The 12,716-nt window shown below is 39.7% G+C and overlaps 1 protein-coding gene across 1 annotated transcript in view; it reads right to left on the bottom strand.

Annotated features, from left to right (window-relative positions):
• CNTNAP2 (contactin associated protein like 2) overlaps positions 1–12,716 on the bottom strand; it is a 2,918,762-nt gene that overhangs the window by 2,211,851 nt on the left and 694,195 nt on the right. The window contains exons 4-6 of the mRNA XM_029589581.1: positions 7,052–7,255; positions 4,216–4,400; positions 3,649–3,792 (exon numbers count right to left, since the gene is read on the bottom strand). Coding sequence (XP_029445441.1) covers positions 3,649–3,792; positions 4,216–4,400; positions 7,052–7,255 — 533 coding nt within the window. The remainder of the gene's footprint in view (positions 1–3,648; positions 3,793–4,215; positions 4,401–7,051; positions 7,256–12,716) is intronic.

Raw genomic sequence — 12,716 nt, 5'->3', positions numbered from 1 at the left:
GTACTCAAAATGGCGCTGATCGCCTTTGCCCTCACTATGTCACAGGGACCGACGGTTGGCTCCTGTGACATAGTGAGGGCAAAGGCGATTGGCTGCCAGTACTCAAAATGGCACCGATGGACCTTTGCCCTTACCATGTGACAGGGGCTATTGGTGTCATTGGCCGGCCCCTGTCACATGGTAGAAGCAATGGATGGCCTGTGCCATTTTTAAAGATGGTGCCGGCTGTCCATTGCTCCTACCATGTGACAGGGGCTGGCCAATGACACCGATAGCCCTTGTCACATGGTAAGGGTAAAGGGTCATTGGCACCATTTTGTTTACTGGCAGCCGACGGCCCAAGAGTGGGAGATCGCTGCCAGGACCCCCGCTGGACCACCAGGTACGTTAGAAAAATTTTGGGGGGATTGGGAGGGTGGGGGATTTTAAATAATTAGATTTAAAGGATGGGGTGGGGGTTTTTTTGGCTTGGGCAGCCAAAAAAAAAAAAGCAGTCCCACCGGAAACGAAGATTTATCACGGTTCTAGTACGAGCACGATTCCGGAACCAATTCACATCTCTAATGCTCATGTCATAGGCAACTATAAAAAAACTATTGACCTCTTCCGTTGTGAAGATATATCACTGCTGACCAAACAATGGGCCTTCTTTCTGCACCTAGCACCTAATGCTGTCAATCCATAACTCTAATCTGAAACCTATTTGAAAAGTATTTTAACCACTTGGTCTGGTTCATGTATAATAAGCAGAATTTGGCAGTTGCAGGTGCAGGCCCAGAGAGTAGATAGTGTACATGTAACTCTTGTTTGGTCTTAGGTGAGGTAAGACAAATGAACCCACAAGAGATAACTTTGGGACCCTTACATTTGTCTTCATTCCACATAAAATACAGAACTTGCATTAATTTTGTTAGGTAGGACAATTTCAAACATATGTAATCTACTTGCAGCCTGCTAGAATATAGTTTTATCATGGAAAGTAGCCTGTATGTAAAGATCACAGAGCCTGCTGCGTGCCAATTGAAGAGTCACAGTGGTGTGGAGAATAGAGAATCCTTACTGCCTAAGAGTAGAAATTCATGAGGTCTGCTGATGCCTGGACCAAGCAGATGTCCTCATACTCCCTATCACCTCTGCAGTCTTTGGTTGTTTATATGTAGAAAGCTTATAGTAAAGTCGGATCTCTGTGTTGTTAATGGCCTTTATTAGCATACATTATTTAATCACTTGCTTCCATGACCTTATAAGTATCTGATGGTCTTAAGATGGCTAAACAAGTAGATAAGGCTATTACAAAAGCCAGGAGGATTCTTAGACCATAGGGAGAGGAATCACCAGCAGGAATGGGGAGGGGATATTGTTTCTGTATAAGATTTTGGTAAGACTTCATTTATACAGTTCTGAAAACTACATCTTCAAAAAGATATAAACCAAATAGAATTGGTCCAGGAGCAACTAGTAAAATGGTCAGTGGTCTTCATTCTAAAGCATATGGAGGCAGATATATATCTAAACATGTATACCCTAGAAGAAAGGAGGGAAAAGGGAGATATGATAAAGACATTTAAATACCTAAAAGGAATAAATGCAAGGAAGCTGGGGTTTTTTCAATGGATCATGAGATAAGGGTGAAAGGTGTACATTCATGAGTAATCTTTCTTTAAAGAAAGGTTGGTGAAGACATAGCACAACCTCTCTGTGGAGGTGGTGGAGAAAAGGACATTATTGTAATTCAAGAGAGCATGGGGCTAGTCACAGAGTATCAGAGGGAGGGAGAGACAAGGAGAAGTGGATGAGCAGACTGGATGGGCCATATGTTTGTTTTTTTTATCTGATGTCCTATGTTTTTCTGTTTCTTTATTATATTATTACCTTTTATATTATTATTAATTTATTATATATCTTATACTTTTATATGTTTTATTGTGGATTGTTGAGAATTTAACATCGAGGGATATAAATAAATAAATATTGACTGATATTTTTCAGGATATCTGAGATGATTCTTCCTAGCTGTCTTTCTTGTGTAACAACTGCTAGTTCTTTTCCTCCTAATAAGCAGGTAATGGATTTTTCTATCCTAGACGCATGATTTTTAACTTTTTGCATTACAGCACAGCTTATTTTCAGGTTTTACAAGTTTCCAGTCCTTTTTTTCACCTCACCTTTGTGAATAAACAGTCTTTCTGTAATGGCAGTACTAAAGATATTGGAAAAAAAATCCTTGCCTTAGCACAAATCCTTAATATACCCCACTAGTCACTTAACCTTTATCAGAATGGACTCCAGTCCTAAATGCTCTCTGATTTCTGTTTCTCAACCAGTTCCTTGTTCAATTAAAAGTTTTTTGTCTTCTCGTACTAGCTAGTTTGCTTCTCCGTCTTTTACATGAAATAGTGTCAAAAAACCCTTAGTGAAGTCCAGAAAGGAAATCTCCACTTGCAGCTTCCTGAATTATAACTTTTGTGAACCAAAGAACTCATTCAAGCTCTCTGGCTGACCTTTCCTTTGTGAAATCATAGGGGCTCATTTTAAAAGCCCTACGCGAGTAAATCCAGAGGATTTACGCACGTAGGGGGTTATGCGCACCGGGCCTATTTTATAAAAGCCTGGCGATGCGTGTAAAGCCCCAGGATGCATCTAAGTCCCAGGGCTTTACAAAAGGGGTGGGGTGGGGCCAGAGGCCTCTGGCACAATAGCCATTTGCTGCTGTGTCGGAGGATTGTGTGCCGGCAGGCTGCTGGCACCCGCGACTTGCGCCTGCCTCCAGTCAGGCGCAAAAGATAAAATTAAAATTTGGGGGGTTTAGGATAGGGCTGGGGGAATAGGTTAGGGGAAGGGGTGGGAAGGTTAGTTTAGGGGGAAGGGAAAGGGAGAAGGCCGCGGGATGCACTAGTGTGCACCCCCTTGTGTACGCCGACCCCCGACTGTATAACTTGCGCATGCATATATGCTCACGTGTACATTTGAAAATCTACCCCATATTGTTTGAAGCACTATCAAGAGTTAGACTGATGGGGCTATAGTTTCCTGACTCCGGCACTCCAGGATACTGAAAGGGCTGTAGTGGTCCATCTGCTTGTGACTGATAGATTGGTATTGCCACTGGGCTTGCTGAAGCATTTGTAGAGCTAGAGATCATGTTACATCTATTCTGCAGGAGCTTCACTGACTTCCAGTCAAGTAGAGATGTTTACATTTAAAATGTTGCAAGCAGTTTTCAAGTGCCTCAATCCACATTTTCTTCAGGAACGTCTTGCAAAGGTCAATACAGTCCTCACCGCAAGCACTGCAGTGCTTACGGTGCTATTGCATCACAGGTTAAATTGGAAATCACATTCAAAGAGCATCTGCAAGGTGAGCACTAACACTATGGAATGCAGTTCATTTGGATAGCCATCTGGAGTCACAATACTTAGGACTCAGGAAGAAAGTAAAATTACCAAAATGCGCAGCACCCATCTTGCCCTGTTTTTGAAAACAGGATATTGGTTCTTTTATTTGTTTGGGTATCCTAGAATTAGTGTGTGTTCTATTTTAGTCCTTTCCAATTGGTACTCAGAATTGCTAAAACTAGGTAAAACAAGCTACTGTCACTTAGCCAGGTTTGTATTTTACATAAATTTAAGATGACTGTGATGATCTTACCATGTTATAAAATTCCAGTTTCTTTCTTCTGGCCAAGTCGGTGATATTAACACCATTGTAATTGATATTTTCCATGCATCCTTTGAAATTCTTTCTGCTGTTTGAACTTGGTTTCCCAGAAGAAGGCATTCCGCCAAAGGTCAGCTGTGAGAACAAACAGTACCAGAAATAACACTACAGGTTGAAAAGGTACTTTACACATGGTTGAAGATACTGTCTCCATGGGACATCGGTGACAGTACAATTGTAAGTCACTTGTAAATTGTTTGGAAGAAAAAAAAAAACAAAACTAACACTACTTGTTTACTTGAAGATGGTAAGAGGATCTCTGGCTAATTTCTGTCCAATATAATTAGTATAGATGTAAAACATTTATTACATTCTTTTGAAGAATATACATAAAAGCTTAATTGCCAAAACAGAAGTTTTACAATAGTTTGCATTCTCTCTTTTGGATTATCCAACTGAACACCAAACATGGAGAATTCTGCTGAATAGCTCTGAAAGTAGGAAAATGATCCCTTCGCAATTTTGTTTAAAACATGACATAAAAATGTCTCCCTTTACCTCATAATCCAAGTCCAAATAATCAAAATCTCCATTGGTTTTAAAGTGTTGCATGTGTCTGTCAAGTGTCAGGTTAATATTCCGTCCATGACGTTCAATAACAACAGAGTGCCAGTGATGATCATCCAAGAGACTACCCGTAGTTACTGATGTGTGTCCATAAATTGAACCATACTGATTACTCCCTAAACAGGGAAAAAAGAGAGAAGAAATTTATTTATTTATTTATTAGCCTTACAACCTTCCAATTCCATTCTACAATGAATGTTCATCGTGGCCTATATATGGACATTGAAAATAAATAAATGTCTCAACATTCAAAACTTTAAAAAAACACTAAAACTTGTGATGCATATAAATACTATTCCATATTTCAAACCTGACTAAAATGTTCAATTTTAATCCTCTTTTTAATTATCAAGTAGGTATTATTGTATATGTACTGCAATATACACTATAACTATATATATTAGAAGATGTAAAAAACTAGGGATGTGCAATCGTTTAGGATAAATTAGGCAATTTCAATGAAATTGCCTAATTTGTCCTGGTTCAGGGAACCTGAAAACCAAACCAATTTTCCTGAAATTTCGGGAAAATTCAGTTTTCGGGTTAGTGCGCACTAACGAGAGTTAATGCGTGCTAGCAGGAGTGCTGCAAGCCAAAAATGAAGCCTTTGCACATCTCTAATAAAAGCCATATTAATATTCGAGTAAATCAAAGGGATGTACAGCCAAAATATTTTCACTTTGTTGTTTTATGTCATTTTTAAATTGTTCCAGTTTTTCTGGGAGTTTTTTTGTTTCATTATTACTACACACTAAATTTATTTTAATGTGCACTAATTCACTATTAGTGTGCACTGAATTGAAATAGTGCACACTAATTGAAATGGAATGAAAAAAATCACTGCACTACCCTATAAAAATCAAATGATAAGGCTAAGTTATTGATTCAAAGTCATAAAAAGATCCTGCGACGAGATTTGAGGCAGCAGGGCACAATAGGGGCGGAAAGACCGGAGAGAGTGAGCGGTTAGGCCATTTGCGAAGAAGCGATGAAGGGGTTAATTTTTTGGATAGGGAGGAGGTTTATTGGGGGGAAGGAAGAGAGAGAGGGTCAGGCAGCATGTGATTGGCTGAGGCAGGGAATTCAAAACGGGTAGCCCATGGCCAGGTGCACCCCTATCTCCTCGGCTCACTGTCTGGCTAGCAACCTGCCCTACTCTCCCCCTCTCAGCTCGTAGATCTGGCAGGTTTCAATTAGGGAACATGACCAGTGACTTAACAGAGCCCATCCTCCTTTTCTAATGTTTTAACCTCACATTCACGTTATCTGAGTAGAGGACAGCTGCTAGCAATGGGAGCAGGGACATTACTAGGCCAGCGGCCCGTTAGAGATCCTGACCCATGGCGCTTTGACAGCAGCCAGGGGAGAGGAAAGGAGCACTACATGAGCAGTGCTCAACCGAGGCCAAGTGACTTCTATGGTCGAGACCTTGGTAGGCCAGTGAACCCGGCAACGCTTTGGCTTCTTCGGCTAGGTTTATCTTGGTTACCATTGGCTTGTTGGATTTATTTGTTTGGGCACTGGTCACCAGGGGATATGCAATGTTTAAGCTATATATATGTATAGCGTGTCTAATGTTATTTTTTTTTTTTTTAATGTTTACTGGATTGCCTTGAGGGGCTGCAGCCAAAATCTGCCCAATAATAAAACATCGTTCTGTTCTGACCGGGGTGGCAGTGATTTATTTAAAGACATGGTAATGGCGCAGGCAACGCAAAGGTGGGAAAATGGGAGGGGTTATAAGGTGGGGGGAGGGTGGGGGAGTGAAGGCCTAACCCCTGCCCATATTGTGAGGGGTAGAAGAGGGATTTAAACAAAAGTTTCTGAGATTTGTTTTTCAGAGCTGGCCACAATGCTGCTCTACCAAATTTAATTTTTTATCTCGGGTTTAGTTCTCTGAAATTTTAGTCTTATTCAGCCCAATTTTTTTTTTTTTTAAATTGCAGAATAAGGTAAAATTTCATGAAAGAACCCTATTGCTAGGAGCTTTATTTGTACCTAAATCACTGCCATAAGTTTTACCAGAGCAAACTATTTATAGCCTTAGGGTCCAATATAGTGTTTTCTATTGGCTATAGGACTGTTTTTGAAAAGTTTACTCCGTGCTTATAGGAATATATTTGTTATAAAATGACCCAGGGTTTGTGCTCATAAAAGTATGCTTGAAACCTGATTTTGTACATTGTTTTATGTGCATAAAAAAGGAGTGTCCTGGGGGGAGATGTTGGGATTTATGTGCATAATTTTGATTTAAAAAAAATATGTGTTAGTGTTATTCATATATATAAGTTACACATTGCAAAGAACAGGTTTAACTGAGCATGTGAGTTTCTGCATGTCCACTTGCCTACTTTTCAGAGCAAATGTATGCACATGTGTTTGCTTTGAAAATTGGTGCAACTTATGTGTGCAACTGCTGCATAAGTGACCCATAATATTACAAAATTATCCTCCTTATGGATATCCTACAAACCAGATAGATTTCATGTTTTGCCTTCAAAGAACAGAACTGCCAGACCAATGCACTGCATGTTATGATCTTTCAAAGCTGACTAAAAGACCACTTTTCAAAAGCAGCTGGACTTGAAAAAAACAAATTTGAGAAACTAGGTTATATTTTGTTATTATTGTTACACATGGAAAGTTCCTGAAAGCATTTTTTTTTCAACAATAGTAAAAAAAAAAATAAAAAAATACCCCTCAGTACATGTGACGCACAGTACCTTGAGAAAGCTTTAAAAAATCAATACTTGCAATCATAAAATACCTAAGTTTAAATGAAGAACAAGCTTTGCTTTTTTCAGTTCCAGGGTGATATAGTCGCCTTGCTGCCCTTCTCCATGGAAGATTACACCTTCACTTTCAGAGCTTTTAAATTTCAGAGCAATGACATCTTTCAAAGTTTTCATCTTCTTGTTCCTGAATCTGTACGATAACCCACCCTGGCCATCAAAATTGATAACATCAGCCCCTAAAGGGAAATAAAGAACAACACTGCTGAGTTTTACTTTCCATGGACAGCAGAGAGCAAACACACAATGCAATACAGAGAATGTGCAAGTAGCAGCTATACCTTAAGGGACTGTTAAAATACTTCTTAGTAATAAAAGGTTTTCAAGCAATTCTATGCACCTCTAGCTGAAATAGCACATACAAACAAATGAAGCATGCTTATTTATTTATTTGACTACAATCTATACTTTAAAACATTGTACAACAGGACTTGGCGTACAATACCAAGGGATAAAAGAGATGTCGTCTTCATTAAAAGAGATTTACAAAGCTGCCGAACCCATGGAAACTCTTGAAATTGGTTTGTGATCTTTGGCCAAAATCCACACTGAATCTGCACAAATCTGTAAGTGAATCCTTGGATTTGGTTACAATCTGTGGCAAAAAAAAGAGTTTTTTCCTCACAGAGTTTAGAGAAACCCATTCTTTTTTTTTTTTTAGTCCTGCTAAGATGAAAGATACCAAGTTTGAATTCCTACATCCCAAATGAGAATGATTATGGAACACATTACTTATTGTAAAGTATTTTTTTAAATATTCTATCACAAATTAAGGTTTACTTTTGCAAATTACACTGCAAACAATGAACTGTATTTCATGTTACAGTTGCCAGATTCATGCACCATCTGAAATTGGACAGTATTTTTAAAGGGCAATCTTCGAAGCTATTTACAATGGTAAATAATGATTTATGCCTGCAAATTAGCTGCCTGAGAATTGCCCACCCTGAATGTAGCTAAAGTTTCACAATGCACAGAACTTTAGCAGCGTTTAGAGGTCTTATTCCAAGGATACATGTAGATTTTTTTCCATAAAGATTCCACATGGAAAGCAGGTGCAAATTCCTGCAGGCAATTCATAGTCATACCTGCGGCAAACTTCATAGCCAAAATACTTTCATTTAAAAAGTGGTGCAGAATCCAATGGAATAAAGTACCCACAAACTTTGCCCCACTGCAGATGGTTTGAAAATCGCCTCTCTTTGATTAATGTCAGTGATCCAGAGAGCAAAACTACTCTTAAAAATTAATAAAAATAATAATAATAATAATAATAAAAAGCTTGTTGGGCTGACTGGATGGACTCAATCTTGTTCTGTTGTCATTTACTTTGTTACTATCTTACAGTAATGATATCTGTCCTGTGGCTGACAAGTAACTGAGTATGGTATAGTCTTTTGGTGAAAAGACATACTATAATCAAAAGCAAAGTTGTGGGTAAATTCTTTCATGAGCTTACATCTAATGATAAAAAGACATGATTGATATTAACTACAGAAAGAGACAATTAAGCCTTGATGCACTTTTTCTCTATAAGATCAATGAGAAAGCATAGAAAAAGTGATTTTAAGCAGTAATGTGCAATAGTTCTTAGCAAATCATAGAACATCATGTGAGCAAGATGAATATCTTCAATATACTGACTTTCATCAAGTAAAGGACCATTTTAAGCCAAAACAGGTAGAGAAATCAAGGATATGGACACTTTAAAATATGTAAAACTGGAACAATGTTAATCATAAATGACAGTATGTGAGAGTTTGAATCTTTCCTGGGCCTATGCAGATGAAGTTCATTCCTTTTTGACAGTGGAAAGGTATATTCTATAGAGTTATCAGAGGCATTCTTTACATTGTGTTTCTGCATATGTGTCTATGTATATTCATGTTATTTTGTCTGTTTAAATTCCAATCCTTTATCTGCTGTTATGCAGCTTCCCAACCACCAGAGGTCCCTGTGGAGTTGCTCCTTCTCTTGTTCCAGTCATTGTCTCCATGATTCTATTTCTCAGCAGGGCTCAGCTTATTTAACCCTGCTTCTGGCTATGTTCAGTGCCTTGTTATTGAGTCCACTCAGCTCTCTGCTTTGCCTTGTCCTGTTTGGACTACTCTCTGGCCTCTGGGCCTTCCAGCCTAGCTTTGCTTTGCCTTGCCTTGTGGCCTTTTCAGGACTTCTGCTTTTGCTTTTTCCTGTGGCCTTCTCAGGCTTTCTGCTCTCTATTGCCTGGTGGCCATCTTAGGCCTTCTAGCCTAGCCTTGCTCTGTGACTTTTCAGATCTTTTGCTCCAGCCCTGTCTTGTGGCTTTCTCAGGCATGTTTTCTAGCCTGTTGCCTTTGGGGTTCCTTTTTTCAGTCTGTTTTGTCCTGTCCTTGTCTTGACCTGGTCTGTCAGGTCTGTCTGTTCCAGTCTTCCAGCCTTACTCGCACCTGGTTCCAGTGTTCCAGTCTGTTCCAGTGTTCAGCATTTACCTGCACCCTGTTCCAGACTACAGTTCCATACCTGCCTCTGACTCCAGCTTCGCATTGCCTCAGTCTCTAATCCTGCACCACCTGCACTTCTACTTCAGCCAAAGTCTAAGTCTGGCCAAGCTCCAGAACCCAAGGGCCCAACCTACGGGGGAGGTGGCTGGTATAGGCCAAAGATCCTCCAGCCCAGTCTGCGTCTGTCCTGAAGTCTTGGACTGCCCCTGTGGAGGTTCACCAGCCCTAGCTGGGCCCTCAGCTGTAACACTCCTGCTCAATCTTCAGTCCTTTCTCCCATCTCCTGCTCAAACCACCCTTCTCTCAGTGCCCCTCCAACAAGAATCAATCATCCTCTTTAATATTCCTCCCCTCCCAACAATCTCTCTCCCCACCAGTCATCTCCCACAGAAATAGTTTAACTTCTCCCCTTCCCCAAGTTAACCCTGAGTGCACAAAAGACTGTTCTAAATCTAGATGTCAAAGTTTTAGCTGACAAGATCTAATCTAATTTTCAGCTACAACCTAGCCAGCTGAAGATTAGACCAAAATACTCAGCCAAAGCGTAGTAGGCTACCTTTGCCTCTCAAGGCCCGGCTGAAAATTGGCAGTTAAGAGATACAACATATAAAAGCAAAACAAAAGTCTAAGGTGCACCACAGCTACCAATAACAATGTACCCTCCCCACTCAACTTGATCTTTGTGTAATTTGAACTCCTGGCAGAAAAATTCCCACCACAAACTCATAAAGGTACAGGGGAATATGGATGATAGGACAGACCCAGCCTCAGGATTTAAGTAGAGCAGTGATCAGAGTCATCATAACTTCTTCCCCGATTGGTGTTCCCTACTGCTGATAACTGCCCAGTCCATGTTGCCTTTTTGCATTCAAAATGTATGCATGCTTCCCCCTCCAAACAACATGGAATATCTCCGTCATCTCATTGACCTGACCAACTGACTTTCATTTCTGCCACCCATTTTGCTGCTTTTCCTGCCCAGGACAAAAATAATGTTGATAAACAAGCACATTCTGCACTCTCTAGAGCTGAACACAACTTAAATATATTTATAAATGATCTGTAAAGGAATATCACAAATGAGGTAATCAAATTTGCAGATGATACGAAAATATTCAGAGTAGTTAGATCACAAGAAGATTATGATAAATTGCAGGAGGACCTTGCGAGACTGGAAGATTGGGCATTCAAATGACAGATGAAATTTAATGTGGACAAGTGCAAGGTGTTGCATATAGGGAAAAATAACCCATGCTATAGTTACACAATGTTAGGTTTTATATTAGGAGCTATCACCCAGGAAAATTATCTAGGCATCATAGTGGATAATACATTGAAATCATCAGCTCAGTGTGCTGCGGCAATCAAAAAAGCAAACAGAATGTTAGGAATTATTAGGAAGGGATGGTTAATAAAACAGAAACTGTCATAATGCCTCTATATTACTCCATGGTGAGACCACACCTTGAGTACTGTGTACAATTCTGGTTGCCGCACCTCAAAAAAGACATAGTTGCACTGGAGAAGGTACAGAGAAGGGTTATCAAAAAGGAGATAGAATGGCTCCCCTATGAGGAAAGGCTAAAGAGGTTAGGGCTGTTCAGCTTGGAGAAGAGATGGCCAAAGGGGGATATGATAGAGGTCTATAAAATTATGAGAGGTCTAGAACTGGTAAATGTGAATTGGTTATTTCCTCTTTCGGATAATAGAATGACTAGGTCACTCTATGAAGTTAGCAAGTAGCACATTTAAAACAATCAGAGAAATTATTTTCACTCAATGCACAATTAAGTTCTGAAATTTGTTTCCAGAGGATGTGGTTAGTGTAGTTAGTGTAGCTGGGTTTAAAAAAGGTTTGGATAAGTTCTTGGAGGAGAAGTCCATTACCTGCTATTAATCAAGTTGGCTTAGGAAATAGCCATGGCTATTACTGGCATCAGTAGCATGGAAGCTACTTAATGTTTGGGTACTTGCCAGGTATCTGATTGGCCACTGTTGGAAACAGCATGCTGGGTTTGATAGGACCTCGGTCTGACCCAGTATAGCAACTTCTTATGTTCTTATGAACAAGTAGACTCTCATTAACACCCTTCCCCCTCCCTGTCTCCTTCTTTCCAACCAACAGTTTATTACCAATTAAACATAAGAGGAAATCACCTGCTTTCACCAGAATATTTTCTTAATATCTTCCCATCAACTTAATATTCTAAACCGCCCTCAGGGCTGCTCAAAGTATCATCCCCAGGAGCTTGAGTCTATAGCTCATGCCTTAGGCAAGCCACCACACGGTGATCCGATGCCCTTTTTATAAGGTTGAAGAACACATCTAGTGGGTGTGTGGGGCAAGGAGAAGAGGCTAAGTTGCTGCTGACTGAAGGTTCCTCTCATAGAAACATAGAGATATGACAGTAGAAAAATATTTATTACAGCCTATCTAGTCTGCCCATCCACACCAACTATTCAGCTTTACAATCCCTAGCACTCCTGCAGAGATCCTCTGTATTTATTTTATACTTTCTTCAATTCAGAAACAATTCTTGTCTCCATCACCTCCATAGGAGGCTATTCCATGCATCTACTACCCTCTCTATAAATAAATATTTCCTTAGATGACTCCTGATTATAACCCCTTGCACCCTCAACCCATGACCCTTCATTCTAGAGCTTTCTTTCCTTTGAAAGAGGCCAACTTCCTCTGCATGGAAACCTTGGAAGTATTTAAATATCTCTATATCATCTCATGTATCCTCTTTTTCATCTAGGGTAGATATGTTTAGATCTTTAAGTCTGTCTCCATATTCTTTACATCAAAGATCACTGACCATTTTATTTGTCACCCTATGGACTGACTCCAACTGGTTTATATTATTTTGAAGATACAGTCTCTAGAACTGTGTACAGTATTCCAAATGAGGTCTCACCAGGGACTTATATGGGGCAATATTTCCTCCTATCTTTCTGCTGACCAGTCATCTCCCTATGCACCTTAGGCATCTTTCTGTCTGTTTTTTATGTTCAATTTCTTTATTTTTCAGAATAAGAACATTAAACAAAATCGACAACAAAAACAAAGAACAACAAAACACAGTCAGTCAACAATAAAGTACAATATCAATAAAGTATGATGTAAGTGAGAACTGCAATATAGGCGCTCACATTT

Source organism: Rhinatrema bivittatum, chromosome 2 (assembly GCF_901001135.1).
Source record: "Rhinatrema bivittatum chromosome 2, aRhiBiv1.1, whole genome shotgun sequence".
NCBI lineage: Eukaryota > Metazoa > Chordata > Amphibia > Gymnophiona > Rhinatrematidae > Rhinatrema > Rhinatrema bivittatum.
Note: the sequence above shows the minus strand (reverse complement) of the source record. Positions and strands in the feature narration are given on the sequence as shown.